Consider the following 24,580-nt stretch of genomic DNA (forward strand, 5'->3'; position numbering starts at 1 on the left):
TAGTTCACTATGAAAAGAGTCAAAAGGAATCGGAACACACCACTCGTCAGATTTATACTATTGTATTAAGATCAATAGTTATTTCAGTGGGTCCTTAAGTATAGACCCAGATAATATAACAAGGTTGATGGTAGCTGCCAAGAAATAGATATTTCCTGGTAACAAGAGCCGGTCATTATCAGAGAAGCTGAAAAACCGTTTCTTCTTTTTTCTTTCTTAAAGTGCATTAATTGAAGAAGAGCCAAACCTTTTAGTCTTTTTAGGAAAGAAACTGAAAACAACACTTTTAGTTGACCCCTGTGGAAATGCAACTGAAGATCTAATGGAGATATTTAAAGCAGATCTCGTACTGGTTAACACAACCGCTTGCTCATTACAATAGTATGCGTAAGGGGACTGACTCTAGTAAAGTAATCCAGATTATCGACTGTGTGTTACCTTGATGAAAGACCGCAGCATCTTAGTGTGATTGCAATCCTGGGGGATTTGCTACCGATACCTCTAGTCTGTCGGAACTATAAAATGGTTATGATTAAATGTATCATCGGGCATTCCTTGGAACGATTTGACTTGGGGTCGAACTAGAGCACCACATAATCTAGTACTACGGCTGTCTAGTTCCCCGAAGGACTTTGTCCTATCTGCTCATTTGGTTGAGGTTTCTTCGGAATCCAAGCAGTGACTGTGGTTCAAACCCAAATTCTCGTGAAATATACATTTTCAGGATAAGTTTATGTTACCGCTACTATAGCATGAGATTTGATCGAGTACTTGAGCAAAGTGCACGAGTACTGGACCAGAAATTCCATATATGTAAATTGCCACCTGCGTGTGGTTGAAGGAGAATGTGGTAGTAGTGAAAATTAATAAGAGTTCCAATTCCGTTCAGTTACTAAACTCATTTGAATACTGGTACGTCATAATTTCTGAAACACCGGAGACTCCAGAGAGTTCACATATTTTTAACCCTAAATAAGCTTTGAAACCTGCTCAATTGAATCTGTTATAACGCTACTCTTAGTTTCGATCAAGTTAGATAAACTTAAGTTTTGAATGTGATGACTGATAAAGGCGAACATTCGTTTCACTATTCATCAAAGAAGACACATCCGATCTCAGAGAAGATTAAAGAATATTCGTTGTCTTTGGGATCGATGGCTTCATGTTTTTTTTTGTGATTATATATGTAGTTTTAACATCGTCTTCTCTCAAAGCGATCTCATTATTATCTAAGTAGAATCGAATAATGATCGTACCAAATGCAGAGAAGACCTTTCGCTTTATGTTCCTTAGTGATCCAAAGTGTTTTTTTTTTTCTGATTATATATGTAGTTTTAACATTGTCTTCTCTCAAAGTGATCTCATTATTATCTAAGTAGAATCAGAAAACGATCGTACCAAATGTAGAGGAGACCTTTCTCCTTATGTTATTTAGTGAACCATAAAAGTTCTTATTTAAGACTACGATAATTTTACTCGTAGATTCATCAGTGCCAAAACTTAGCTCTTTATAAACATAAATAGAAAGTCGCAAATTGCATGATCTTGAAGATCTTCTAAGGTTTGGAGAGCTCTGCTGGGGTTGCCTTATAAAAGGACACGAACTTAAGCTTTAATTTCTGTCAATATCTCACCTCATAGTCGAAATAACTCAGTCCATAATATGATCTAAACTTCTCGAGCATCCATAACCATTAATGAAGTCCATTTATAGTTTTATTCACTAAAAAAACTGAAAATCCACCTAAAATCTTATCAGAACTACATTACCCAAGATATTGTTAAATATTTCTTAGATTTTCTATATTCCAAGTGAAAACCTTAATTTTGCACAACGTTACAAAAGTCATGACAAATTCATACCTACAACAAAACAACAAAAAGTTAATATACAATCATTTTGTAAAAGTATAATAAAAAAAACAAAAAAAGGGAAATTATTGCAAATTACAGCAAAAAATTTCATTAATTTCAACAAAAAACGTGTCAATAAACTGATTTTAAAATCTGTTAAAGTTCGAAAACAAACAGGGATTTCATTAACGAAGAAATTTTTAATTTTATTGATTGGTTCACTAACCGATATTTCTTTTTTTTTTTTGTATCAATAACTACCTCTAAATACACCTGTTTTAAAAATAACCAAACAAAATCGTTCTTAATTAATATTTTATTGATTTCAAGTTCAGTTATAAAGAAGTCTTTAAACTTTAAAAAAAAATGTAAATTTGCCTAATTTATGTATAACTTGTTTTCAAAAAATTTACGCAATATATGAAAACATTTATGTATTCATTTGGTATTCTTTTTTTCGCAATATCTTAAAGAATCGCACATACTCTTTGCAAATACAATTACTTCGGTACTACTAAGTATTTATTTTATATATAGAAAACTTGATTGCCTTGATGATGACGGTTAATAATGATTAGAGAAACTTCTTTTTTTTCTATTTTATTTATTTTGCTGACAACTAAGAGTTGTATTCACTATTTAAGGAAATTTTAATAGTAAATTATTCGTTGCATTGCACAATGTTCTGATCCACTGTTAACTGTACACGGAGAAAAATATATATAATGTTTGGCATGAGTAATTTTGACTTTTTATTATCATGTGTTCCCAATTCATAATTTGGGTGAAGGTTTTAGATAAAAACACCTGGTTAATAAATGAAGGTAATTAATAATTGTTCTTAAATAGTAAGTCAGATAAGTATAGTAACATATAGAACTGAACTAGAACCTGAACCAGAACAAAACTAGAAAACAACTAGAACCAAACTTTCACTGAACAAGAACTGAACATGAACTGAACTAGAATTGAACAAGAACTGAACTAGAACTGAACTAGAACTGAACTAGAACTGAACTAGAACTGAGCTAGAACTGAACTAGAACTGAACTAGAACTGAACTAGAACTGAACTAGAACTGAACTAGAACTGAACTAGAACTGAACTAGAACTGAACTAGAACTGAACTAGAACTGAACTAGAACTGAACTAGAACTGAACTAGAACTGAATTAGAACTGAACTAAACTAGAACTGAACTAAACTAGAACTGAACTAGAACTGAATTAGAATTGAAATAGAACTGAAACAGAACTGAACTAGAACTGAAACAGAACTGAACTAGAACTGAAACAGAACTGAACTAGAACTGAACTAAAACTGAACTAGAACTGAACTAGAACTGAACTAGAACTAAACCAGAACTGAACTAGAACTGACTTAGATCTGAACTAGCTAAAAAACAAAACATAATATGAACATATAATCTTTAAGTGCATCACTTCTTTAAGTGTAACTCTCTTGAATTATTTCATATATTTTTTTTAATTATTTGTTTAAAAATGTTCTTATGATTACTTTTATAGACATTAATATAATTAAATGATTGATTGGTATTTGAGTTGCTATTGGCTGTAACTTGAACTCCTTTTTATTTTCAATAAAAAAATAAACGAGTAAAGTCAGTTTGTTTTAAAACAAAGAGTTTATATTTATTTACCAAAATATTTAGGCAGCTGGATTTTTTATTTTGTTAAAAAACAAATAATAATATTTAGAAAGACAGAAACGTAATAGCAAATAATATAATTTGTTGGCATGAGTAAAATCTTACATGTACTTACTTATATGTACTTATGTATATACTGGCAACAAATTAATTGTATATTATAGATGATTCGATTTATTTATTTTTATTGTAATCAAAAAGATTTTATTTAAGTATTTCAAATAATTAATTTAAATTAGAGTTTTTTAATTGTATTTTTGTATTATATTTATTTCAATTATTTCTCACAATAAAAATTCAAAATGACTTTACTTAATGTTTTAGAAAGAATTTGTAACTTTCGTGCTTGTTTAATTAAAATTAATTTTATAAGACTGTCATATAGAAATCATCAATTTAAATTTATTTTTAAACATTTATCCCCATTCGATTTAATATCGAATTAATTCCAAATTTGTAATGATATCACTGTGCGAAAAATTAAAACTAACATATTTTAATTAAATATAAAATCTGTTCAATTTTTCTTATCTCCATCTAAAAGTGATTTCTGTTAAAAGTCCAGTGAACTAATAAATTTTTGTTGTGCTATCTGTCACCATGATTAAAGTCGAATCTATTCACATATTGTTACAAGTCCGGAACAGAAATCAGTCAACTGTTTCAACATTTTGAAGTAAATATGAATAGGACGTAGTTTCAACGCCCTTGAAATATTTGCTATTTTAATTTGAATATTTAAAATTATTTAATTCTAAATAATAAATTGCCCTTAAAAGTAATTTTAAAATAAAATCAAGTTTATTAAGAGAAAAATTAGAGATTTTAAAGATTCTGTTGTTCATTTCTAGTTTAGTTCTAGTTTTCTTCTAATTCAGATCTAGTTCAGTTCTAGTTCAGTTCTAGTTCAGTTCTAGTTCAGTTCTAGTTCAGTTCTAGTTCAGTTCTAGTTCAGTTCTAGTTCAGTTCTAGTTCAGTTCTAGTTCAGTTCTAGTTCAGTTCTAGTTCAGTTCTAGTTCAGTTCTAGTTCAGTTCTAGTTCAGTTCTAGTTCAATTCTAGTTCAGTTCTAGTTCAGTTCTAGTTCAGTTCTAGTTCAGTTCTAGTTCAGTTCTAGTTCAGTTCTAGTTCAGTTCTAGTTCAGTTCAAGTTCACTTCTAATTCTGTTTTAGTTCTGTTCTAGTTCTTCAAATATTAGAATTAAAGATCAGAGTAAATATAACTTTTATTTAAATTTATAAAATTATTAATTTGGAACAATTGAAGATAACAATTAAAGAAAAATGTTTAAAAAAAAGATACGCGTTAAATATTTTTATTAATAATTTCATAAAAATATAGAAACTTACATTTGTAATTCAAGTTAAATATAAACACAACTGTTCAAAAATGAAGGTCGTTAGTAATGAAAATAAGAAAACAATAAAAATAAATAAATGTAACTGATATCAAATTGTATATCAGAAAAGATTATTATTATTATTATTTTCTAAAATAAAATGTGTAAATTTGTAATGTAAAAATACAAAGGTGGGAAGATAAGAGACGTTAAATAAATTTTAAATATAAAATTTCTTAAATTACAGTTATACTTGGAAACGGCTTTAAATGTTTTAAATAGAATTATAGTTTTTAAGCAGCCATTTCAAAATATTCTGGAAAAATTATAAAAATTAACAGCTGTAAAATACATTTTTTATAAACTTGCTTAAATAATTGTTTTACTATAATTTGATAGAAAATTGAATAATTTTCTCTTTGTCTAACCAAAATAATATTTAAATATTTTACGCATGGCTGAACATTAAAATTTGTCTAAAACGTGTTTAAAAAAAACTTAACAAATTAATATGCAAATTATTAGCAAATTTTACAAAAAAAAGCCAAGTTAATCGGCTTCCTATAAAAAGAAACAAAATGTAAATTAACAGAAAAAAACACAAAATATGTTAGACATGCATTATGATTATGATGGTAATTGAATAATTTTTTTTACAAATTATTTAAAAAACATTCTATCAAAATTTTAACAATTTTTTTATAATTTTCATTAGAAAAGTAATAAGTAACTTGAAAGTAAAAATTTTGCAAATTGTTAAGAAAATAACAATTGTTTGTAATAAGAGCATTTGAAACAACAAAGAGAGAGTGAGAGCTTATGTTTTGTGCTCATTTGACATTTCCTATTGAGAACGGAAGCAAAAACATAAGAAAATGGATATTTAAATGTTAATAGTATTGCCAGTTTGTTGGTTTATTATAAATCTCAAAAGGGTTTGATATTTTAGTTTAATATTTTATTAAAGTTCTGTTCAAAATTATATTTTTAATTTAAAATGAATAAGTTTGTTTTAATTAGGATAATTTGGCATGTTGAGACTTGTATTCTGTAATTGAACAAAAACAACAACAATCAATGATTTTTTCAACATTTGAAATTTAAAAAGCTTATCTTGGATAAATGAGTTTAAATATTTGGAAGGAGTTTTCGATGGTAAAATATTTGTATTAAGATTATTGATTTCTTCGAACTGAGGTTATTAATATTAAATAATTTAATATTATTTTAAGCTCGAGTAGGAATTCCACTTGGGGATTAAATTATTTCCAAATTGTAATCATATTTTTAATTATAAGATTACTGAATACAAATGCTATGACACTTGTAAACATCATCTATTTAACTCGCAAATATTGAAGAGTTAGAGTCCCACTTGGGGATTAAATTTTTCCCAAATTGTAATAATATTTTTAAATATAATAATACTGAATACAACAGCAAAATGGAATGTATTTTCGGCCTCACTACGACACCTCATTAGCAATCTTCTTGCGACATATGCTATGTCACTTGTTAATATCATCTTTTTAACACACAGTTTTACGGAATTGTAACAAAGTCTTTTCTTCAATTTCATTCAATTTTTATTGAGTTAGATCGAAGTTTCTGAAATTCCAACAATCGGTCGATATTTTAACTTAAAGCTTGAAATAGCCATAAGTTACCAAAAACCAATTGTACGGATACGAAATGTATTGCCAACAAATTTATATTACACAATTTGTCATAATTTTCTCACACAAAATCCGAAGGTATACTCCTAGGCCTCCATTAGAGACGTTTAGCAGTGTCTCTGATGGGAATCGAACAACCTAGGGTCTGACAGACTAGAACATTAACCGTTCTAACTAAAGTCACCTGTATTTGCTGAGATATTTTCCTTTGAATAGAAATTTTCTCAATTTTTTACAAAAACAAATTAAAATTTTATAATTTAAACAAAAATTTACAGAAAATATTGATTAAATTTTTAAAATAATTTTTAATTTGAGTAAAATACTTTTCATTGAGTTTTAATCTTAAAGAAAATGTTTTATAAATAGAAAATTTTTGTTAAAATTTATTTTTAAAGAAAATATTCGAAACTTGTTTTATTAGAACGAGTGCAAACAGAATCACTTTAGATTCTAAAACTAGTGATGCCGGGAATACTTTTGGAACCCTTTTTTCGGGACATTGTTTTGATTCTAAAATTCTTTTAAAATTTCTTTAGTAAAGAGTTTTCAAGGAACTATTTCTTTGACACTAGTTATACATTGATGCTACACCAGTTCAATGGAAAAATTTTGTGAATTTTTTTGTTTATAAATAATTTTGAATTAAAATTTAAAATATTAGTTCCTCTCAACAATTTTTTTCTCATTTCCCACAAATATCCTGGTTGTAGAAAAATTTACCAGAAACAAGTTTTTTTTTCTAAAACCATGGCAACACCGATTTGTTATTGAAAATTTATTGTATGTGTGTAAATTTTGACACGAATGATTTGTATATATAATAACAATTAGAATAAATAGATTTGTTATAAATGATAATAACAGAGTTATTTTATATAAAATTTAATAATACACAAAGAATTTTTAAACAATATGAAAAAATGAATTTGTAATAAAACTTACTTTTAAGGGTTGTTTAATAATTTATTTTCTTTTTAAAGTTATTAATTAAGAACACTTTGTTTTTTTTTTTTATTATTCAATTTTCTTCTTTTTGTAGTTGATGTTGTTGTATTTAACGTTGATTATTATTTTATTGAATTGAAGACGTTGGCAGTTCTTTATGTATTTTGCAAAAAAAAAATGCGTATTTTAATTTTCTTGTTATTTAACAATAAAATTATTAATGCCTTTGTTTAAACCGTAGAAAATTAAAAATTATTTATTTGTTTTCTTATTTTTCAAAAGAGTAAAATAACACTTGTTTTCTTTTTCATAATACCAACATAATTAAGAGACCATCAAGAAAATTACTAAATGCCAGAGTATGTGATACAAAAATAATTCTTTCTGGTTTTATTTATACAGCATTTCACTTTTATTTTACTTTTTTTATATTATTTATAAAGAACTTCAAATTTTGTATCACTTTTAAAATGAATCCCGTTTTATTTTCTATTATTATTTTGTTAATAACACGTAAAATTCCTTTGTAATAATAAAAACCACCAGCAATCTTTCTACTAATAAAATTTTATTTTCTTTCGTTTCGTTTTCTTTTTGTGCGAGTGTATATTTGTTGTTGTGGTTGTTGCTGTTATTTTATTTTTTTCCTTAATTTCACGTTAGTTAAACTCTAATCAACGACAAACGTCAAACTACTGAGAGAGTACACAGTTGAAATTTTGTTTTTATAAGAACTGAGTAACAGTTGTGCAAACAGTAAGTAAATAAACAGTGTTGCTTTTTTGTGTGCTTAAATGGGGATTTTTTTAGATAATGGGGAGTTTGTATTTCTAAAATTGATAAAAGAAAATATTATAAATAAATTGTATAAAAACACAATCTGCAAATACGTATAGGCTGTAAATTTAGTATTTATTTGTTTATCATTAAGAAAAGTGTTTGTTATTGTAATTTGTATATGGTTTATCCGTTGTATTTGATTGTTGAGATGAATGATTAAAAATATTTTTAATATCAAGAGAAAAACAAACTGACTAAGTAAGTAACTAACTGACTAAGTAACTAACTAACTAACTAACTAACTAACTAACTAACTAACTAACTAACTAACTAACTAACTTACTAACTAACTAACTAAGTAAGTAATTAACTAACTAACTAACTAACTAATTAACTAACTAACTAACTAGGTAACTAACTAACTAATTAACTAACTAAGTTACCAACTAAGTAACTAACTAACTGACTGACTATGTAACTAACTAATTAACTAAGTAACCAACTAAGTAACTAACTAACTAACTAACTCACTTACTAACTTACTGACTAAGTAACTTACTAACAAACTAACTTACTAACAAACTAACTAACTACCTAACTAACTAACTAACTAACTAACAAACTAACAAACTAACAAACTAACAAACTAACTAACTAACTAACTAACTAACTAACTAACTGACTAACTAACTAACTAACTAACTAACTAACTAACTAACTAACTAACTAACTAACTACCCAACTAACTAATTAACTAACTAACTAAATAATTAACTAATTAACTAACTAATTAACTAACTAACTAACTAACTAACTAACTAAGGAACTAATTAAATAATTAACTAATTAACTAACTAATTAACTAAGTAACTAACTAATTAACTAACTAAGTAACTAACTAACTAATTAACTAATTAACTAATTAACTAATTAACTAATTAACTAATTAACTAATTAACTAACTAACTAATTAACTAACTAAGTAACCAACTAAGTAACTAACTAACTGACTGACTATCTAACTAACTAATTAACTAAGTAACCATCTAAGTAACTAACTAACTAACTCACTTACTAACTTACTGACTAAGTAACTTACTAACAATCTAACTAACTACCTAACTAACTAACTAACTAACTAACTAACTAACTAACTAACTAACTAACTTACTAACTTACTAACTTACTAACTTACTAACTTACTAACTTACTAACTTACTAACTTACTAACTTACTAACTTACTAACTTACTAACTTACTAACTTACTAACTTACTAACTAACTAACTAACTAACTAACTAACTAACTAATTAACTAACAAACTAACAAACTAACAAACTAACTAAGTAATTAACTAACTAACTGACTAACTAACTACCCAACTAACTAATTAACTAACTAACTAAATAATTAACTAATTAACTAATTAACTAACTAAGTAACTAACTAAATAATTAACTAATTAACTTACTAATTAACTAACTAAGTAACTAACTAACAAACTAACTAATTAACTGACTAACTAACTAACTAACTAATTAACTAACTAACTAATTAACTAACTAACTAATTAACTAACTAACTAACTAATTAACTTACTAACTAACTAAATAACTACCTAACTAGCTTACTAACTAACTCACTAATTATCTAACTAACTAGCTAACTAACTAACTGACTGACTAACTGACTAAATTACTAACTAACTGACTAACTAATTAACTTACTAACTAACGAACTGACTAACTTACTAAATAAATAACAGACTAACTAACTAACTGACTGACTAACTAATTAACTTACTAACGAACTGACTGACTGACTAACTAACTAAATAACTCCACTGTATTATACTCCAAAAGGAATAAAGTTCTCCTTTTTAAATTTGTTTTTTCATACTAGTTTAAGTCAATGTAAAAGTCTTTTCGATGTATCGAGGTATCGATAAGACCTATCATTAACGACTTTGTATCATAAGATAGTTCGTGTGCTTCTTATCAAGCCATAACTTCCTCGTTTGTATGCAATTTGGTTTATTTATAATATTGCTTGTAGAATCTCCTCGATTTCGTAAACATACGAGTTCGATGTTTAAATGTCTCGCCATCCTGTTTAAGAATGGCCGGCATTCCTGGATTAGTCGTGATGTGCAGCATACATCTTTTAGGGACTTGTTTGCAGCTTAACTATCCTTAAAGATTAGTATATCCCTGTTCGATATCCTATGAAATCTGAGAGATTTTGCTGTTCTCTGGTGACCATTGATGTTGCGTAAATGTCTCATCATTTCATGTTTCGAATATCATACATTCAATATAGATCAAATTTAACAAAACCTAAGTAACTGAAAGCAAAATAACATTATAATAATAAGTTCGTCCATAGTTGAAAAAGATCCCTGAGCCTTTGTTTTACCTAGAGTACATTGTGTAACACATGTTAAAAGTTTTCCCTGAATACAATTTTGGACAGCAACATTAGGTACTTTAAGGGCGAGTTAAACTAGGCTTAACTTGCTGTCACATTAAACTCGGAACAAATTTAGGCGGACTTTAACCGATGATTGTGTTTTTCAGTTTTAGATTTAAGCTCAGTTAACTTTGTTAGTATTGCCAACTTTTCACACAAAAACATAAACAATGAACAGTTGTTTTTTTTTTGCAAATAATACTTTTGTAAAATGAAAAATTTTAGAAAAATATTAAATAAACATTTAAAATAATAATAAAGAAAACAAAACAAATCTGTAAATTGTAATTTACTTAAAATAATCAGTTTTTGTTCTTTCGAAATAATTGTTTTATTGTTTTTGTTAATCGTGTTTTCTCACTTATAACTTAAGTTCAATTGGCCAATAACTCTCAGTTAAACTAAGTTACCGAAAACCCCAAAACATATATTAAACTAGGTTTAAACAAATAAAATAGATTGTCTTTATCTGAAAACCCCGCCTTAAGAAAAAAGTTCAATATACATTTAAATATAAAGAATTGTATTCAAAAAAATCCCAAACATTTTATGGACAACAAACAAAAGATTGTTTTTTTTTGCGTTGAGGCATTTAATACACCTAAGATTAAAATGTTTATATTTGAAACAAAAAGATTTTTACAAGCTAGAAACAGAATTTTCAAATCATTGACATTAACAAAATTTGACATGATTGTGAAATGTCGGTATGTATGTTTTATTGGTTTGTGTTGTCATTTGCCGGTAGCGTTCAGACAAGCACGCACATCTTATCTTAATACCCCTGACACTCAAACTTGCAAAATCTTTTTTGTAAGTAACTAAAGCAAATTATTAATATTTTAGTAGACATTATCTAAAATTGTATATATTATAGTATTTAGACAAGTATATTTTAAAGGAGTTTTGAACTCACGTTTATTGTTTAATTTTTAACAACTAAATACAAAAAGTAATTAATCATTAAGTTGGGATAGTTTGTTTTTTTTTAATAAGGTTCAACTTTTATTTAGTAAAACTTTTAATACAGTCTGCATAATTTCTTAATAATTTTTGTTTAGATTTTTGTTTAACTATTGACTTGTTTTTGACACAATTTTGTAGTGTACGTATGCCTTGTCTTTAAATATGAATTTTTTTCAAATTTGTAATGATTTTATTATAACAATGTTATTTTTTAGATGTTAAATGCTTAATTTAGTTTAAATGAAATGTTGACAAAAATGCATTTAATAAAAATAAAAAAATTTGTAAATATAAAAATAAAATATTTGTAAAAAATACATATATGTTTGAAACATACAAAAAAAAAGAATGTTTAATACCCATACATTTAATATGTAAATTGACTTGATTTGTAAACAGAAAAAGAAAATCAATATTATCGTTGTTTAGAAAAGTAGAATAAAGAAAAGAAAATACTTAAACAAAATTTTGATTTAGAAAAAACTTCAATAGTTGTTATTGGAGTTGGGCATGAAGGTTGTCTTGCTCAGCTATAAGAACTCAATTTTGATTATTAATAACTTGCACATAATTAGCCGGGAAGAGACCATAACGATTTTTACATAAGCCACGCCACCAGCCTTCATCGATCTGTAAGAGAATTAAAAGAAATTATATTGAAATTTGGAAATATTTAGTCATTAATTTAAAAAAAAAAAATCTATAATAAATCTTATTTACTAAAATATGCAACTGTTTATTTGAAATATATTTTTAAATAAAAAGTTTTCATTTCCATTTGAACTTAAATTCGAATTTTGTAACCAATTTTTAAATCAAATATTCTGAAACTACATTGTAAATACTTCGAAACTAAGAAATCAACAAAAACTTAAATTTTATTTTTAAAAATTTTTTTCGAACATGAATTATGAAAAATTTCAAATAATTTTCAAAAAATGTAAGTTCGAAATAGTCAAATAAAACAAAAATTATATTTTTATAAATCTTAATAATCTATAGATTATTTTACAAATATAAAAAATTTTTCGAAAATAAGTTCGAATTTTCGAACATCTACTAAAAAAGCTTATATTCTGAAACTACATTGTAAATACTTCATAATTTATGAAAAGTTAAAATTTTTTGTTAAAATATTTAAATTCGAAATAGAAAAATAAAAATTTTCGAAAAATAAAAAGTTTAAAATAAAGAAATAGAAAGAAATATGGTTCAAATAAAACAAAAACTGCAGTTTTACGCATCCTTTTGATTTACGTCAATTTTAATATTTTTTAAATTTCTTTCGAATTTTCGAACATAAGTTCGAATTTTCGAACATCTTTTAAAAAAAACTAATATTTTGAAACTTTGAATTATCGAAACTTTTTTTTAATTCGTCTGTAATTCGAAATTAATGAAAATCTAGGTAAAACAACTTCAGTTTGAATTTTCGAAAATTCGTGATTTTTTTCGAAAATAATATTGAATTTAATTTTGAAATTTTGGACATTTACTAAGTTAGGTTAAAGATACAATCAGCCAATAGAAGAAAGACGCACTTACGTCCATATATGGTCATGTTGGTCGCTGCTATGACGACTCATGAAGACAAATAAGGTTTCTGTGAAGGAGTCATGATAAACGAAACAATCTTACGACCATCGATCTGTTACGTCTATAATGGCAAATCTAATTACAAGCAAAGCAACACGAAAACACAAAATGGTTTTGCTACAGAAGTCTACGTTGTTCAAAGAACCATTAAGTCAGACGACCCCCTGAAAGGATGTCCATCTGTTCATCTGGATCTGTTAAAAGGACAGAAAAGGAACGTCCATAGTGACAAATCTAATTACAAACAAAGCAGGGCGAAAACACAAAATGGTTTTAATATAGAAGTATACTTTGTTCAAAGAACTACCATCTGGTCTGTACTCCTATGGCGACCTATGAAGACAAATTAGGTTTTTATGAAGGGAGTCATGATAAACGATTGTTCATATAAACAAATCAATCTTACTACCATCGATCTATGAAATGGGCAGAAAAAAAGTCCATAGTGGCAAATCTACTGCAGAGATACTCTGAGAGGATGTCCATCTGGTCTGTGCAGATCAATCCTCTACTGTATAAGTATATGAAAGCATGAATGACAGATTACAATTAGAATGTAAATATACCTATCGTCTTACGCATTTACATTGCCCAGTGTAACAGAGTGACCTGTCATCTGGAGCAACTTCAAGTTTGAATCTTGTGCAATCTCGGTTTGAGATACTTGACATCCTGGAACTTGTCTGGATGTCGTGTATACCATTCTTTTTATGGCTGATATTTCAGCCTCGAGATTAGAAATACTGCTTTAAACAAGAAACTCCCAAGAAAGTCAAAATTTCAATTTTAATAAAAAGCTTTCTAAAATCGTAATATAATCTCCTTTAATCCTATGCCTTCAAAAATTTTTCTCACTTTTCACTTACCATTTCAATATGCGTAATAATGTCATCAGGATCAAAGGATATTTCATCGTCATCGTTAGCTTGATAATCATACAAAGCAATAGCATGAATATGAGTATCTTCAATATAATCGGCTAGATTTTCAGAATTTCCATAGAGTTCAGGTTCCTGAGCAACGGCAGTTTCAGTTTGAGACACAGGTTGAGCTTGTTGCTGTTGTTGTGGTTCTTGTATAGAAGGTTCTGGTGATTTAGGAACAGAATGTTGTTGAATTTCACTTTGATTTTGATATAAAGGCTCGGGTTCATCTACCACTGCTGCAGCTGGCGAAGCTGTTGAGACTTGAGCATTTTCAGTGGTATGAGGTGGTTCAGGTGATTGCACTTCAGGTGGTGTGGCCACAGTTTGTATTTCTATAGAGGGTATTAGATCAGGAGGTGGAGCCATAACTTTTTGTTGCACTTCCTGCTTAACTTCAGCCACTATTTCTGGTTGATGTTGTTGCGGCTGCTGTTTAATCTCTTCAATTTGTTCTACTTCCGTCTTTACCTCGCTCTTAACTTCTCTTGGAATGTGTATGGGTTCTTTGCGTACAGCGGTAGTTTCCTCCTTAGTGGGTGATTGCATTTGATTGAATGCACTTATAGCATTACCTATGCCACCTTCACGACCAGTCACAATATGGGAACGTGCTCCCTTTGGTGGCGGTTGTTTAGCTTCATCGGCCGCTGGTAGTGGTTTATTCTCCACCACTGTTTTCTTAGCCGCCTCTTCGCGGTCTCTTTTATCTTTAGCTTCGCGTAAACGTTTTTGTTCTTCAGCTCGTTTGCGACTTTCTTCTTCGGAGTTTTTAGCTAAATTTTCAAATTTAGCTCGTAGGTTTGAGGGTTTAACACCCTCAATGACTGGTTTAGTTTTTGTATAATTTGTGCCAACTTGTTGTTTACCACCATCATCGTAGGAGGCAGCCGACTTATCCATACGATCTTTTTGTACACCAAACTTGCCGCCGAAACCCTGCATAAATGATGAAGTAAAGAAGACATGATAAAGTATTTAAACAATTAACAATAAAGTTTCAATTCTAAATTTTACTAAAAAGCTGGTGTTTTACCATAGAACCCTTAAAAAGATTGTTTTTAATGATTTTTTTCACAAAAGTTTACTTTTTTCCTTAAATCTTGTTTGATTTACATCGAAAATGATGCATATCACGACAAATATACATTTCTTTATTGAATATTACCGAATGTTTTAATTTGTTTCATTATTTTATACTTTTTTAGGGTTGTGAAGGGAAGAAAGTGTGTCTGTAATGAATCGACATGTATTAGTCATCTTTGGTTTTTGTTTGTGCAGATATCAATATTAACTTGTTACAAAATGTTACTCGGTTTTATTACCCCTTCACTATGGCATAAATTTGCAAACAAATGTTTTGCATGTATAAATTATGAATTTGTGATAAATAAAAACCAACATCTTTTGTTACTCACAATTTTATGATCCACTTGACTTTCATGTTTCTGTGGTGCTTCAATATGATCCCAACCCACAGCAGATTTATCTTTGCGATCTTCCTGAACACCAAATTTACCACCAAAGCCTTTAGAATAATCTGTTATAAAACAAAAAAGAAGCAATTATAAGGTCTCCTCATAATCTACAAACAAAGAACAAACCTTTTTGTGATTCATGTTTCTCAACCTTTTCGACATGATCCCAACCAACGGCAGATTTGTCTACACGATCAGATTGAACACCAAATTTGCCACCAAATCCAGTGGCATAATCTTTTTGTGAGGCATGTTTCTCCACCTTTTCTATGTGATCCCAACCGGCAGCAGATTTATCTACACGATCAGACTGAACACCAAATTTACCACCAAAGCCAGTGGCATAATCTTTTTGTGAGGCATGTTTCTCTACCTTGCCCTGGTAGTCATGACCCACAGCCGATTTGTCCATGCGATCGGTTTGTACACCAAATTTACCACCATAACCATAGCCCGGATTGATTTCTTCAATTTCCTTGCGTTTTTTATCTTGATCTGCTTTTTCTGTTTCGGAACGCAGTTTATCCATACTAAAGAAGATAAACTGGTTAAATATTTGATTTTTATAAATTAATAAAAAAGTAAAACTTACTCTATAGCTCCGCCCGTACGACCACTACCCTCTATGGTTTTGGCACCCCATCTCTGTTCCTGTTCACTGACATCGTTAACAAAATCAGGATCAGTCTCCCAGTCATCATCATTAGCATCAGCGGCATTTTGTATTTGCAAACCAGCAGTGGCTTTCCACATTTTCACTTAAAATTTCTTTTCTTTTCTACTCTTTAGCCAAAGTATTAAACGCTACACAATGGTATTAATAATAGTGATATTTTAATGTATAAGATTACAATTGATTAGTCACCTAAAATTTTATAAAGAAAAAAATAAAAAATACATTTTTTTGGGCCAAATAGTATAAAAAAGATAACAAAGACCTGCCACCATAATACACTCAACAATAGCAACAACAATAATACAAAAAAAAGAAAATGCACTTGTTTTTCTTTATATGGGGAGTGGTCAAAATAAAATTTGCAAAACATTTCTCCACTTAACAAAATAACTACAAACAATTATTTACCTTAAAAACAATTGAGCAATAAACAATAATTTTAATTTTATTAATAAAACTTTATAAATAATTTTAATTTACTAAATATTAATAATTTTTATGGAAGAAAGCCGATTTTTGTAGAAATTTTTTATCTTTCTTGTTTCTTTTGAATTGTCAACTTGTTTCGGTTTTTCTTTTAGTTTGTTTTTCTTTTTATTTACCTTATAAACAGGGTGCATCCATAAGGTAAAGTCAATTTTAGAAAAACAACAAAAATTGATACAAAATTATAGTTTATTGTGGCAACTCTAAGTATACGTTGACAGTTGTGTTTACCACAAATAAAAATTCTATGATCAGCTGTTGAATTCTCTTTACCTTGTAAGTTCATCCTGCTTTGGCGTAATCCAAACTAGAAAACTATTGTTGAGAAACTTTTTCTTAATTCTCTTTTGAAGTTTCACTAATGTCTACACATAGACACTTTTGTTTCAAAAAATACGTGTTTCAGCAAGCCACACTAAGAAACTTTTGATTTTGCATGAGAGAGAAATATAAATAATATCATCCATCTCTCTCTCGTACTCGGAAACTTGTTTTGTTAGACCTGGTTCACAGTAGGAAACTTTTGATTTTTGTATGTGAGAGAAAGAGATAGAAATATCAACCATCTCTTTCTCTCACACACAAAATCAAAAGTTTCTTAACAAAAGATTCTCAATATAAACCAGGTCTTTTTCTACTCATTCGCACGACAACAAATCATTCAAATTAACACGTAGTTTGGGAAAAAATTTCTATGTTTAGACATTAAGGAAACTTCAAAAGAGAATTAAGAAAAAGTTTTCTAGAAGTGACCAGGTCTAAGGACAATTTAAAAGAGAATTAAAAAAAGTCTCTTAACTTAAGTCTCCATGTGTGGACAGGCACTTACGGTTTGACAAAAAGCAATGTATTTTTCATACCTCATGTTTGTAGCAAACACTTTTGTTTGTTTCAAACAACAATGACTTGAATTAGCCGGTTGTAAAACAGAGTTGTCATTTGCTTAATAACCTAAATACAGCACTGTTTGCTTTCAATGCAACACTGTATGAAAAAATGACATTTAAATGCTTGCGCAAGCATATGAAATGTCAAAATTTCAACATGGCCGTTTCCGCTCAAAGCAACCGAGGCTCGTCCATTTCTTTCCGTGCGGTTCTTAAACATGACTGGTTTAACGAATAGGGTAAGTGGTGATAAATTTATGAAAAATCACCAATTTAATGAGAAAAATTAGTTTAAAACTAAATAAAAATGTTCCTAAACAAATTATAAAGAAAATGTGTGTGAAAATTCCCAAGATTTCAAAAGAAAAAATGGAAAATTTTAATAAAAACTACGGCCACAACATACACGTGCTGTAAAAGTGACATTGTATCAAGCATTTGGTTGATAAAATGTATAGAAAAATGTTTGTGTTCAATGGAAAGCAGAAAATACTTTTGTATTAAGTAAAATAAAACCAAAAGTGTTTAAATTTTGTTAATTAATGTAAAAAGTTATAATTTTTAATAAGCTAATAGTAAAGTTAGCTATGTTGCAGCCTTTGTTTATGTGTGTTTTGTTGTTTGTGAAAATCTTAACCTCAATTTAGTGAAAACATATTTCATGGTTTGTACTTTTTGTTTTTTTGCTTTTAGGCCGTTGTTATTGATGGTCGTGGCCATTTGGTCGGCCGTTTGGCTTCCGTTGTTGCCAAATATTTGTTGCAAGGTGGCAAAGTTGCTGTTGTCCGTTGCGAAGAATTGAACCTTTCTGGTCATTTCTACAGAAACAAGATCAAGTACTTGGCTTACTTGCGCAAACGTTGCAATGTCAACCCTGCCCGTGGTCCATTCCACTTCCGTGCCCCTTCCAGAATCTTCTACAAGGCTGTTAGAGGTAAGTTTCTTTGAGATATAGTGTGTAGTGAAAAAAATGTGGTTTAAAATGAAAGTTGGAGGTCAACAAATTGTTAATAATCAATGCCGAAGGCTTCATAAGCATTGGCTTTAGTTATCTTGTAATATAATGTTGTTTGTTTAGTAAACAAAGATGCTATAACATTCAAGGTCAGCTTTGAGAGGGCATTTTTAAGTTCGGTATTGGCTCTCAATCTACTAAAGGCATTTCCGTCTTAATGCTTCAACAGGTGGAGGAAGATTATCATGTTTTTTTTTTACATCTTAATAATTGCAAATCCTGTTTTTGTTTTGGATTATCCTAAATATGAGACAGTTGATATTTTATATTATTCTGAAAAGACTTAAAAAAACTAACAAATGATTTAAAAGAACATTTCATAAACTTGATTTCAACTTTCATTAAAAACCATTTCTTCTTAAACTCTTCAATGATGAACAATTTTATCTTACCTACATTATTTGAATTCGAAAATATGTAACAAATCTTTAACTGATCAATAACACTGTCATAAATATAGCAACACTTGAAGCAAAACATTTTTTTAATTTATCTCTTTCATTCTTTTCTTTTTAGGTATGTAAACAATTCTAATATTATACCAATGTTGTCAACAAGGGCTATTCTAACATGATGAACAAAATTTTCTTACCTACATTATTTGATGTGAAAACATGAAACCAAACTAAAAAACTGATAATAGTTCGCAATTAAACTTTATATTACTCAACTATAAACTATAGAAAAAAACATTAACCCTTTTTTCTATATTTCTATTTACAGGCATGATCCCACACAAAACCAAGCGCGGTCAAGCTGCTTTGGCTCGTCTCCGTGTCTTCGATGGTATCCCATCGCCCTACGATAAGCGTCGTCGTGTCTGCGTACCCATCGCTATGCGCATCTTGACTTTGCGCTCTGACCGCAAATACTGTCAATTGGGCCGTTTGTCCAACGAAGTCGGCTGGCACCACGGTGATGTCGTCAAGAGTTTGGAACGCAAACGTAAGGCTAAGTTGCAAGTCACTTTGAAACACAACAGACTCATGAAGAAGTTGACTGTCAAGGCTCGCGAAAACATTGCCAAGCAAGCCGAACCCTTCAACAAGATCATCAAGTCCTATGGTTACGAATGTTAAATTTCGTATTATATACATTTTTCTATATAATTTAGTTGTGTGAAAATAGGTTTTTTTTTTATTGAAAGAACTTGTATTTTTTTGAGAAAAAATATGAAAAAAATAAGGGACGGTCAAGAACAAAAAGGCCCATGTTTTTAATAAAAAAATAAGTTAAAACAAATTTCTGTAGCCCTTAGTGGTTTTGTGTTTTTATTTTTAATTGAAAATATGTTTGAACCTAATAAAACAACTTATTTTGGAATGGGTGCAAAAAATAAAACTAGTTTCGATATAAATGCCATTAAAACGAATCATATTCGTATATGAACTGAACAACAAAATGTTTCGGGAGTATCCAATTTTGTTTGTAAATAAACTTATCTGATTTTTTCGATATCGAATATAAATGCTCCAATTATTATTAGATATTCATTAATTGTTTCTCAATACAATAACAAATCACCTCAAAAACTTTTTCCAGAACTATTTTTAGTAAGCTTTTTTAAAATTAGTTCTGAGTGTGGCACAATTTGAACAAAAACGATTGATTAAAGAACTAGTTCTAAAAGCGTTCTTTAGTACGAGTATCAACTCCATAAAGCTTCCAAAGGGCCAGTTCTCAATTTGCGTTAAATCTTTTGCGATGAAATTAGAATAACCTTTTTGTGCACTTAGTAGCTCTCACTCTTTTTGTAACAATTACACATAAAAACAATTCCTGAAGTTGTTAATTAGTTTTTAACACCTTAATTGGTTATTTTTTGTAGCAAACGTAGCAATATATACGAATGTAGGTATCTGTGGCAACGAAGATACACTTTATGTGCAGGTTGTTATACCCTACACCACTTTGGTGGGGAGGGTATACAGTATTGTTCGAAACCTAAGCAACTTTTTTTGGCATTGTATACAAAGTGCTATAATTTCTATTTTAATTGATTTATTCAAAATTATATAATTGATAATAATTATATTATATGTCTACATTATACTAACAACAACAAAAGTTTAATTCCATTTCGCTGTGAGTTACAAGAAAATAATAACTGAATTAACTCCATAAATAGCTGTTCGAAACTTAAGCAACCTTTTGATCTTCTTATGAAAATCTTTGGTCCCTTTGAGTTCCAAACACCTTTATGGAATAGATTAGTTACTAGTGTAGTTCGTAATTAATCCCTAGCGGATTTTAAGCCATTCGAAAGCTGCAATGTTTTCTAAAACTGCGAGTTTCGACCCAGCGCTTCAGAATGCCGAACAGCATCTCTAAAAGACTTGAGTCGGGAGATTTTGATAGACAATCAAATAATTTGGGTCGCATTACTCGATAACTACTCTTAGATCAACTTTTCCAAAGGTTTTGGTTCATTATCATGCTGAAAATCACAATAAATAGTAGAATTAGCTATGTCCGTCCGTCCACGTAAACCTTGTAATCAAACTACAGGACGCAACTTTGAAAATAATTCATTGAAATTTGGTACATGATCTTCTATTGTCCCAGGGACGATGCATATTGAAAATGGTTAAGATCGTTCCATTACTTCACCTAGACCCCATACAACCGAACCCGCGGAATATGGCTTTTTAGTTCATAATTATGTTTAATAAACTCGTGTATCGACAAAAAGCTGCTAAACCATGTTCTATACTAGCCTTGATGACCATCAGAACTCTATAATTATAGGGCCTCATTTGACCTTAGCCCCTGTAAGATGCCCCCTTCAAAGTTTAACTAAATGTCCACAGTTTTATGCAACAATAAATGGCTTAAGTATATCTGAGGCAAGATACAATTAAATTTAAATGTCTTATGAAAACTAAATCACATTTCATTTTTGTAACAGTTGTGGGGTATTATATGGTTTATTATTTCTTACTTTTTTAATTTTTGTAACAGGTGTAGGGTCGGCTTCACCCGACTTACCTGTTTAAAATTGTGTTGATTTTTGTTTATAAAATCTATAGATTAATTCAATTCCAGGCAATTTTCAGATACCCAATAACATTTACAAAAAAAAAAAATGCACAAATTAACAATTTATTTATATAACAACAATTACAAATGCATTTCTTTTAAACAATAACAAAAGTTTACTAAATTCTTATCTAGGACACATAGCATGACGTCCACCATCGACTGGCAAACTAGCACCAGTAATGAAACTGGCCTTATCACTAGCCAAAAATGCAATAACACCTGACACTTCATCCACTTGACCGGGACGACCCAAGGCATGTGTAGTTTTACAATGCTCCAAGAATTTAGCATATGTCTCCTCATTCATGCCACCTCTCTTGTGAATTTCGGTAACAATAACACCCGGATTAACTGAATTACAACGTACACCCTTCAAAGCCAATTCAAGGGCAACACAACGTGTAAATTGATCAACAGCTGCTTTGGAGACATTATATGCCAAAACACCAGGGAATGAGCGAATGCCATTAACACTGGACACATTAACAATGGAACCTTTAGTTTTTATCAATTCTGGCACAGCCAACATGGTAAGTTGGTAAACAGCTCTTATATTAGTATTCATAACACGATCGTATTGTTCCAAACTGGTATTTTCAATAGTACCGGTCTCCAAGACACCAGCATTATTAACAAGAACATCAATTTTTCCATATTTAGCTAAGGTTTCACTGACAATACGTTTAACATCCTCCTCGTTGGCCATATCGGCCTTGACAGTTAGGGGAGCCTGACCCTTAATGGCTTGAATCTTATTTGCTACTTCTTGTAGTTTATCGACATTGCGTCCCACTAAGGTTAGCAAGCCACCCAATTCGGCAAAATGTACAGCAGCCGCAGCACCTATTCCAGAACTGGAACCAGTAACAATTATAACTTTATCAGCAAAATCCATATTTGGTGTAAAATTACGTTTTTTCGATGGAAAAATTCTTAAGTACTTTTCTATTTTTTCAATCACTCGCACACTGTGTGCAACTGTTGAGATCAGTGTTGCCAGAAAAATTTCAAACCATGTCGCCAATCTTTAGTTTGATGTCCCCACAAAAATCTCCATTTTTCCATTTAATTCCCCATAGTTTGTTCATGAAAAACTCTCATGTCCATCCGACACAAATATTTTCCATTGATACCCACCACCTGTACGAAAAGTCGAAGCGACTATTTTGCTCCAAAAAAGTCGATAAATCGACTATCGTCTGTGAAAAAAATCGAAAAGTCGACTTTGTGAATAAAAGTCGAAAAAAGCCGAAAAGTCTGATAGTCGAAAAAGTCGATAAGTCGAAAAAAGTCGAATAAAGTCGAAGAAAGTCGAAAAGTCGTAAAAAGTCGAATTGTCGGAAAAAGTCGAAAATTGTAGAAACAAGTCAAAAATTTAAAAAAAGTGGAAAAAAGTCAAAAACTCTAAAATCTAATTCTACCATAATTCTATCATAATGCTAAACTTTGCGAATGATGTATTAACTATAAATTGATTTTCGGTATAGGGACTTCAATAAATTGACTTTCTGTAACTTTTGGTTTCATATATATAGGTTTCATTTCCTAAAAAAGTTTTTTACGTCGAATTCCATTGTTACATCTACATTAAAAAGCCATTTTGGGTGTAGAATATATTCCCTTGAAAGATGAGTTTATTTCAAATCGAATTTATTCTTTATAAACTCTGGCTCTGTCGGATTATGTTTTCTAAAGGAAATTTATAAAATCCCATTTAACAAACTTTTCCCATAAATTTAGGTAACTTTAAGCCAATCTGGCAACTCGAATCTATCATCAATAACATTGAAAATATCTGTCATAACACCGGTTTTTTTTAACACATTTCAAACTAATTAAAAAACATTCCAATTGTTATTGTTACCACATGGAAATGGATTTTAAGGGAAAAGTAGTACTTATCACTGGAGCCAGTTCTGGCATTGGAGCAGCAACAGCTGAAGAATTTGCCAAACTTGGAGCTGATTTAGTATTAGTTGGACGCAATGTGGAAAAGTTAAAAGAAACAGCTGAGAAATGTGTCAACTCTAGCAATCATTTGCGATTACAAGCGGATATGTGCCAGGAGAAAGATGTAGAAAATATTATCAAGCAGACTATAGACAAATTTAAAAAATTAGATGTTTTAGTAAATGCTGCAGGTATCATAGAGAATGGTAGCATAGAAAATACCTCTTTGGAACAGTTTGATCGTGTTATGAATACAAATGTACGTTCGCTATACCAACTGACAATGCTGGCAGTGCCGGAGCTAAAGAAAACCAAAGGAAATATTGTTAATATTTCAAGTGTTTGTGGTTTAAGAGCATTCCCCAATGTTTTGGCATATAACATATCGAAAACGGCTGTAGATCAATTTACCAGATGTGTTGCTTTGGAATTGGCTTCAGCAGGTGTACGTTGTAATTCGGTTAATCCTGGTGTTGTTGTAACAGAGTTACATAAACGTGGTGGCATGGATGAAGAGGCTTATGCTAAATTTTTAGAACATTGTAAAGCTACTCATGCTTTGGGACGTGCCGGCCACGTTGATGAGATATCGGGTGTTATATGCTTTTTGGCTAGTGATAAGGCCAGTTTTATAACTGGTGTTAATATGCCGGTAGATGGTGGCCGTCATGCTATGTGTCCAAGATAAATTGATTATTAGTATGTGTTTAATAATTATATGTATGTAAAGTACCTAAAATAATAAAGATTTTACTGATTTTGAGTGCCTGTGATTCTTAATATATTGTTTTATTTAAGAAAATATTGATCAAAATATGATTGGCAAAAT

At 29.7% G+C, this 24,580-nt stretch overlaps 5 protein-coding genes across 10 annotated transcripts in view; 2 read left to right on the forward strand and 3 right to left on the reverse strand.

Moving 5' to 3' along the window:
• Positions 1 to 7,975, reverse strand: part of LOC111684771 (protein Malvolio) — a 36,534-nt gene extending 28,559 nt beyond the window's left edge. For all 5 annotated transcript variants that reach the window (XM_046948713.1, XM_046948715.1, XM_046948712.1 and 2 more), the window contains exon 1: positions 7,481 to 7,975. The gene's annotated coding sequence lies outside the window, so the exon portion shown is untranslated. The remainder of the gene's footprint in view (positions 1 to 7,480) is intronic.
• A 3,747-nt stretch (positions 7,976 to 11,722) lies between these two features.
• On the reverse strand, positions 11,723 to 16,916 carry LOC111684773 (src substrate cortactin). Of its 2 annotated transcripts, none has more exons than XM_023446973.2 (6): positions 16,780 to 16,916; positions 16,288 to 16,560; positions 15,822 to 16,225; positions 15,636 to 15,757; positions 14,161 to 15,156; positions 11,723 to 12,328 (listed from the first exon to the last, which is right to left on the reverse strand). In XM_023446973.2, the coding sequence occupies exons 2-6, from the start codon at positions 16,446 to 16,448 to the stop codon at positions 12,239 to 12,241; spliced, it is 1,773 nt and encodes a 590-aa protein (XP_023302741.2). In that variant the 5' UTR covers positions 16,449 to 16,560; positions 16,780 to 16,916; the 3' UTR covers positions 11,723 to 12,238. The 2 variants fall into 2 exon arrangements, with proteins under 2 accessions (XP_023302741.2, XP_023302742.2); XM_023446974.2 differs by having other exon boundaries at positions 16,288 to 16,499; positions 16,780 to 16,852.
• A 968-nt stretch (positions 16,917 to 17,884) lies between these two features.
• On the forward strand, positions 17,885 to 20,001 carry LOC111684776 (60S ribosomal protein L13a). Its single transcript, XM_023446978.2, has 3 exons — positions 17,885 to 17,983; positions 18,438 to 18,678; positions 19,483 to 20,001. Exons 1-3 carry the CDS (start codon positions 17,963 to 17,965, stop codon positions 19,836 to 19,838), a joined length of 618 nt encoding a protein of 205 aa, XP_023302746.1. The 5' UTR covers positions 17,885 to 17,962; the 3' UTR covers positions 19,839 to 20,001.
• Positions 20,002 to 21,845: 1,844 nt separating this feature from the next.
• Positions 21,846 to 22,840, reverse strand: LOC111684777 (3-oxoacyl-[acyl-carrier-protein] reductase FabG-like). Its single transcript, XM_023446979.2, has one exon. It carries the CDS (start codon positions 22,694 to 22,696, stop codon positions 21,926 to 21,928), a length of 771 nt encoding a protein of 256 aa, XP_023302747.2. The 5' UTR covers positions 22,697 to 22,840; the 3' UTR covers positions 21,846 to 21,925.
• A 706-nt stretch (positions 22,841 to 23,546) lies between these two features.
• Positions 23,547 to 24,531, forward strand: LOC111684775 (uncharacterized oxidoreductase TM_0325-like). Its single transcript, XM_023446977.2, has one exon. It carries the CDS (start codon positions 23,669 to 23,671, stop codon positions 24,437 to 24,439), a length of 771 nt encoding a protein of 256 aa, XP_023302745.2. The 5' UTR covers positions 23,547 to 23,668; the 3' UTR covers positions 24,440 to 24,531.
• The last annotated feature ends 49 nt before the right edge of the window (positions 24,532 to 24,580 follow it).

The sequence above is a fragment of the Lucilia cuprina genome, chromosome 4 (assembly GCF_022045245.1).
Source record: "Lucilia cuprina isolate Lc7/37 chromosome 4, ASM2204524v1, whole genome shotgun sequence".
Lineage (NCBI taxonomy): Eukaryota > Metazoa > Arthropoda > Insecta > Diptera > Calliphoridae > Lucilia > Lucilia cuprina.